The following is a 7458-nucleotide window of genomic DNA, read 5'->3' as shown; positions in this document are numbered from 1 at the left end:
TTAACGATTACGAACTTATACTTTGAAAGACAGTTCCCAAATTTCAGCAAAAACATACGGTATCTATAGTCATTTCATGTGGTTTTACTAAGCGACGGAGAAATAATAAAAAGTAAATGACATGCAAGTTCTCTTTTGTTAAAGAGCTGGAAACTCTTAAACGAAAAGCTATTTATCACTTTTCAAAACGGTGTGTTGTTTTCCTAATTAAACGACAGAAAAATTACACAGTAAAGAATATGTCGTTTTGGCTTAATCCTTTAAAAACGAAGTGCAACTCACTGATCGTACGCAAGTCTGTAAAAATCAGAAATGAAAAATAAAAGAAAAGTAAAATAATAATAATAAAAAGCTACTCGCTAACACCGTGTTAGTGAAAGTTAACATAATTTTCATTTTAGAAAATCTCTTGAATTTATTTTTTCTTCTTCATTTTAATTTTAATTTTTATTTTTATCAGACAGGTGGCAGTTTTTACCTGACTACGTTAATTATAATAGTCCCTGTAAGGAGAAGAATAGATCATCATCATGATTATTGATTAGTTGAATGTACCTTTCTAGTAAAAACTCCAACCTTCCATCAACTTCCAAATACACACACTCAGAAAAACAAGACAAAAAAAAAGAAGCTCAATCAAATCTTCTTGAAATTTCCCTCGCCTCTTGATCTTACTCCGATCAGTTTCCCTGTGCACTGTTTTCGAATTCCGAGGCGAAAAATGTCGGCGTACAGGTGGAAGAAGTTTGACGAGTATGAGGACCGACCAGAAAAGCCCCGCCGCTACGGCGTCACCGAGATGCGAGGCCCTTACTACACCCACCTTAGCCAAAATCTTCTTCAGGTATCTTTTTAACTTCAATCATTCTCATTTCCCGATGAAAATCTTGCCATTTGGTTCCAGAATTTTTCTTGTTTCGAATCTGTCTGGTTTGGATAATGTTCTAGGGCTTAATTATGCTCCATAATGAGTTCAAAGCTCACATTCTGTTTCGAATAACGCTAATTTGGAGTTGCGATTTCAGGACATATTTGAGTCAATGGGAGAGTTTGTTGATGGGTTGAAGTTCTCCGGGGGGTCCCACAGCTTGATGCCGAAGTCTTTCATCAAAAAAGTAATTGACATAGCTCATCAACATGATGTCTATGTTAGTACTGGTGATTGGGCTGAGCACATTCTTCGCCAAGGTCCATCAGCCTTCAAACAATATGTTGAGGTAATTCTCATGTTGGTTGCTATAATTGGCAGTTCATGTTTTTTACTTGCTAGGAATGTTATGATTTTTAATTTTGTTTAATATTTTTCTAGGAGTGCAAGCAATTGGGTTTTGACACAGTTGAGGTGAATGTGGGATCGCTTGAACTTCCTGAAGAGAGTCTTTTGAGATTTGTGCGTTTGATTAAGAGTGGTGGTTTGAAAGTTAAACCCCTGTTTGCTGTGAAATTCAACAAGTCTGATCTTCCTGTTGGTGGTGATAGAGCTTTTGGAGCTTATATTGTTCCGACTCCTCGCTCTTCTGGTATGTGTGGTTTTAGTGTTTTCGCAAAGTGTCACTGGCATTCTATTATGGTGACTTTCTTTTCTTTGCATTCTACTGTGTTGAGATATGCTTTAGTTTTTATGAAATAACCATAACTCCCTGCATTTAATAACTTTGAGTTTTAAAAAGCTTCGTTCGGTGTCCAAAGGATGTGTACTAGGGAGTGGCATTCTTTTAGAGAGAAAGATAGGTTTTTGTGGTGGTGCTTATGGGTTGTTCGTCGCCACTGGACTGAAAAAATGAAGGAAACATATTCGAATATTCTCTTTATCAATGACTGAACGAATCTACTTTAAAGGAGTAAATTGGAATGACTCGATCCCTTTTACTTCTTTATTTCTTCTAGGTCTAGTTGGTGATGTGTTTGTGGCGAACAAACAAGTTTGGCATTGGTGTAAAGGGTAGCACATTGGCACCAATTCTATTCTGAGTTCATGGGAGAAAAAATGTTATGGTACCTAAATTAGGTGCTAACTGTGTCTAAAAGAGTTATGATAATTACGTTGTAACTCTTAAAGACAATGAAATTTCTGTAAACTACTGAAAGGGCCAAAGACGGAGACCTTTGTTTTTCTTTGATACATAATGACTTTATCCAGAAAATTTTCAATAGTTGGCCTCTAAAATGAGCCTAATTTTCTAATGTTCTCTGAGTGATAGCTGTTACATCTTGTGTGTTATTAATCTCTTTAAGACTACTACTTATTCTGGTATGTATATCCATTTCTCCCTAATGGAGTTTGAACTTCTATGGGTTCTTGGCTAGTAAGTTTGTTAAACTAAAAAACTTTTTCAGACTTTGATGTTTTTTCTTGTAGCCGATGATATTTCTTTCTGAAGTTGCTTAAGCTTTTTAATTGATGGCTATAGTAACTGGGAAATAGACATGAAAGTTATTGGAGTATTATAGAGCTTCAGAACAAGGGACTTGTATTGCGAAATGCTGCACCTTGAACACATTATGAGAAGAATCCTAGTAAATTCTGCGCCCACCACAAAAATAGAGAATGCGATTAATTATGTGAGCTTTATTTCTTTTCTCACAGAATTTGTTGAAGACGTTGATCTCTTGATTAGAAGGGCCGAGAGATGCTTGGAAGCTGGGGCAGACATGATAATGATTGATGCAGACGATATCTGTAACCATGTTGATTCTGTACGTGCGGACATAATTGCGAAAATCATTGGGCGTCTTGGTCTTGAGAGGACCATGTTTGAAGCTTCAAACCCTAGGACCTCTGAGTGGTTCATCAATCAATATGGCCCGAGGGTATGCTGCTAATTTACTGTTTCTCTTCTTTATTTTATTTCATTTTGAATATTCAACTGCATTTCATAAGTTCCCCTGTTTGTGCAGGTGAATCTCTTTGTTGGCCACTCTCATGTCATGGATCTGGAGTGCGTCCGGGGAAGAAACTTGGGCAAAAATCATTCATCAGTTGTTGCTTCATCATACTTTCGGTTCTAAAATGGTCATCACTTTCCTTCCAACAAACGAAAATGGAAAATGGTCGGTACAGATTATATGCTACTTGCGGGATCTGGTTAGGCTTTGTTGTACTGTTAAAATACTATTTAATGTTGTGGGATTGCTGAATCTTCTGTTAAATCAATTAGTGGAAACATGTTGAAAAAGAGTTCAATGGAATTATCGTTTGATATTTACAATAAAGTTTGCAAGTATCTTTACTTCCGAGTTTGTAGTTTCCTATGCTCTTCATTTTTTCCCTGCTTGTTTCATTAATATTAATAAAATAGATGTCTAAAAATAAAATTTGCTACACTGTAGAAAACTGGCATTAGTCTACGAGATCAGCCTAACTTTAATACGTAAAGTGAGTTAACATTATTCCAAACTGAGGAAAGAGTATATTTTCTGATCTTTTAACGTATTTACTATTACCATATTTTTTGTATTCCAAAGTTGGGAAGTTTGACCACTAGAAGTGGTAAGATCATAATGAACTTACCAAAAATGGACAATGTATTACCCGAACAATGAATATATCCGAAGAAATTTGATTCCATTAGGTCTTTTTTTTTATTATTTTTTTTAATTTGCCTTTCCCATCCCAACGGTGTATGAAGTATGAACAACTAGAACTTTGTATATTTAAACAATAACAAGGGGAGACAACAGAGGAAAAGGGAGAATAGAACAAGAAGAAATGCCTACCTTCTGGTTGAGTGCTCTCTTAAAATCACTGATCTGCAAACCTAATTCATCAGATTCAGTCAACTCTGCGGTCAGTCGTAGAGTGAATTCGCTAAAGATGAGGAAACCAATACTGGAGGCGGAGAGATCTGCCTCTTTCGGATGTCTATCACATCTCAAAGATGTCATTCCCGGAAGCAAGATACACGAGGGAGAAAGGCCATCTAGTAGTGGTTCCAAGGTTAATGGTTCTTGTACTTCTTCATCAAAAGAAAGTAGTGGTCGGAAGGTTAAGGGACTTCTTGAACATGAAGGCCATAATTTAGAACCCCGTTATGAGCTCCAAAGATCACTATCTGATCCCTCAAGGAAGTTTCATGATGGTTCGGTCCAAAGAAGATCATTTTCTGATCAGCATTCAAGGAAGGATCATGAAGGTCCAACTTTGGTATGCCAAATATGCGGAGAGCAACTTAATCACCCAAATGCCGCTGAATCACCTTGTCTTCCCAAGCATTCAGGTAATATGCACAAACCAAAACCATCCAAACTCTTAACGATATATTGTCTTGATATCCCCATTATGTTTTACTTGATTTGTTAGAAATTATAACAATAATAATAAAACATAATTTCAGGATAATAATTTTGAATGCGTGAAAACAAAATAATATAGTACGATATATCATACCTTGATCCATATTGAGGAAGCAATAATGTTACAAAGACTTTATACTAGGTGGGATGATCAAGAGTCTTCAACTCACTATTCTCATTATAGTTGATGAGTAACTATTTGTGGTGTATAACAAGACTTAATTAAAAAAAGATGAGAATGTGAGTTGGGACCATGATCTATTCATAGGGAAATAGTACTTTAGTTTGAGTCTTCTTATCAAATACTCTCATAACTTATCTTCTTAATTCACTTGAGTTAATGCCTCACTTAAGAGGCTTTAGAGAAGGTCGCAAAAAGAATTCGATATGAACTTTACGTTAGGGTTCTATACATATTTAAAACTCCCAAATTAGATGCACTTTAAGTCAATCAGTTCACCTTTAAATGACTTCAATAGTACTTAATTAATTTCCATGAGTTAAACTAGTATTTTCATTAATGAAATATCAATACCAAGGCCACATTAAGTTAAAGAAACTTCCAACAATCTCCCACTTAGCCTGCATAATTACATAGATCATAAACACTTAAAAAACTCACGGAAAGTTTGCATCCTCACGTTCTTTAGATTCCGTTCAATAAAGCCATTATTACCAAATCTTTGAAATCATTGTATCACTCAACGGTACAAGACTTTCTCAAAGGTTATAGTATTAGGCATCGTTCACTTCGCGGATTCGAGTTTTCAATTCGAGCTTAGATGTGACATTTTTTGATAACTTTTCACTGTAACAGAAAAAGTTAGATGTGATTTCGCGGATTCGAGTTTTCAATTCGAGCTGAGATGTGACATTTTTTGAGAATTTTTCACTGTAGCAGAAAAAGTTAGATGTGATATTTTTTGAAAGCTTTTTACTGTAAAAACTTAAAACTGAAAACTCGAATCGGTGAAATGAACGAGGCCTTAGTAACTGTAATAACTTGAATCAAATGAGCTTTGAATGACAATACATAATAATGGTGATCAATGTTAATTCATTCTTAGGGATCTTATGTATTTTATTCATTAGAATACTGTGCACATATTTAATGTATCAAAATAAAATAAGCTTCAACATATCAGAATAACTTTATTTATTTCATAAGGTGATCACAAAAATATACAATCTTATTCAAACAAACATGTTAGGCTTTGCATTAACCCCATGCGCGCAACAAGGTCCGTAAAAAGCTTAGGCGGAAGCCCTTTAGTCAACGGGTCTGCTAACATGTTTGTAGTTCCGATATGTACTTCAATAATAATCGTCAACGGGTCTGCTTACATGTTTGTAGTTCCGATATGTACTTCAATAATTATAATAATAAATTCCGCTTTGAACTCTCTCTCGTATCACTAAATACTTGATATCAATGTGCTATGATCCTCCAGTTATTTTGTTATTCTTAGAGAATCGCACAGCAACATCATTATCACAGTATACCTTTAGTGGGTTCTTTATCCCAAAGTGAAATTCTTCAACCATATAGCATGACTAGTTGCATCCTAACATGCTACGAATTCTGCCTCCATAGTAGAAGACGCAACGAGTGACTGTTTGTGACTTCCAAGAAATAGGCCCACCAGCTAGCATAAAAAGATATTCAGAGAGGTAGATTTTCTAGTATCCTTACAACTAGTATAGTCTATAATCTCTAAATTTTTCGATCTTCGGTACGAGAGCATGTACTCTTTGGTGCCTTGCAAATAGCGCATTACTTTCTTAACTGCCTTCCAATGTTCAATGCCAGGATTGCTTTGATCTCAACCAAGCATTCTCACTGCATATGCTATGTCAGGACGGAAACAAACTTGAGCATACATAATACTCCCTATTGCAGAAGTATAAGGAATTTTCTCCATTTCTTTTTTTTCAAGATCATTTTTAGGGCATTGTTTTGCTAAATTTGTCACCTTTAACAATAGGGGCAACACTGCTTGAACAATTTGCATGTTGGATCTTTCAAGAATCTTGTCAATATAAGCCTTTCGGGGTAATCCCAAAATACCATGAGATTTATCTCAATGTATTTCAATGCCTAGAACATAAGTGGCTGCATCAAGATCTTTCATATCAAAATTCCTAGAAAGGAATTGTTTGGTCTCATGAATCATTCTTAAATTATCGCTAGCAAGCAATATATCACCAACATACAAAACTATAATACCAATTTTACTTCCACTGATCTTAAGGCATATACACTAATCCAATAAGTTCTCTCTAAAACCAAAAATAATGAGAACTTCATGGAACTTAAGATAACATTATCGAGATGTCTGCTTTAGACCATAAATGGACTCTTAAGTCAACAAACCATATTTCCCTTCGTATTGTTGTGAAACCCTTCTGGTTGGTCCAAATGGACTACTTCATGTAAATCACCATTTAGGAAAGCGGTTTTAACGTCCATTTGATGCAACAAAATCATAATGAGCTACTAAGGCCATAATTATTCTAAAGGAATCTTTCTTAGAAACAAGAGAAAATGTTTCTTTGTAATCTATTCCTTCTTTTTGAGTGTATCCATTTGCAACTAGTCTAGCCTCAATTTCAATATTGTCATTAGAATCTCGTTTGGTTTTGAAAACCCAGTTGCAGTCAATAGTTGTAGATCCTTGAGGCAATTCTACAAGTTCCCAAACTTCATTACGTCTCATTGATTGCAACTCTTCCTTCATAGCATTCCATTGAGTTGACTTTTTAGTAGACTGAGGCTTAGTTTGTATTGCTATAGATTTTGAAAAAAAATTTTTTAGCTGTGCTAAAAGAAAAAACAGCTATTACAAAAAAACAGCTGAGTGTTTGGTAAACTATAATTATAATAGCTGTGCTGGTTCCAAAATCACTATAATAACACTTGGTAAATTATGAGATTGAATTACAAAAATTACGACTATATTATATTATACTATAATATAATATATATAATTACAATATAATATATTTTTATTATTATATTTAATATAATACAAAACACTATAATTATATAATATATAATATAATTATGATATAGAATATAATAATAATATTAAAATAATAACTGAAATAATTAAAAATTACGATTATATTATACTATAATATAATATATATAATTATAATATAATG

At 34.3% G+C, this 7458-nt stretch overlaps 1 protein-coding gene across 1 annotated transcript; it reads left to right on the top strand.

Moving 5' to 3' along the window:
• The first annotated feature begins 545 nt into the window (after nt 1–545).
• Nucleotides 546–3247, top strand: LOC21397959 (protein HEAT-STRESS-ASSOCIATED 32). Its single transcript, XM_010089789.2, has 5 exons — nt 546–844; nt 1026–1217; nt 1310–1520; nt 2588–2811; nt 2899–3247. Exons 1-5 carry the CDS (start codon nt 722–724, stop codon nt 3007–3009), a joined length of 861 nt encoding a protein of 286 aa, XP_010088091.1. The 5' UTR covers nt 546–721; the 3' UTR covers nt 3010–3247.
• Nucleotides 3248–7458: the final 4211 nt, after the last annotated feature.

The sequence above is a fragment of the Morus notabilis genome, unplaced genomic scaffold (genome assembly GCF_000414095.1).
Source record: "Morus notabilis unplaced genomic scaffold, ASM41409v2 Scaffold457, whole genome shotgun sequence".
In the NCBI taxonomy this organism is placed as follows: Eukaryota; Viridiplantae; Streptophyta; class Magnoliopsida; order Rosales; family Moraceae; genus Morus; species Morus notabilis.
Note: the sequence above shows the minus strand (reverse complement) of the source record. Positions and strands in the feature narration are given on the sequence as shown.

Bases quoted from the DNA above. Each gene is read 5' to 3' on its own strand.
- LOC21397959 (XM_010089789.2), top strand. From the start codon at position 722: ATGTCGGCGTACAGGTGGAAGAAGTTTGACGAGTATGAGGACCGACCA. The intron at 845-1,025 runs GTATCTTTTTAA...TTGCGATTTCAG, and splicing joins TTAGCCAAAATCTTCTTCAG to GACATATTTGAGTCAATGGG. The intron at 1,218-1,309 runs GTAATTCTCATG...ATATTTTTCTAG, and splicing joins CCTTCAAACAATATGTTGAG to GAGTGCAAGCAATTGGGTTT.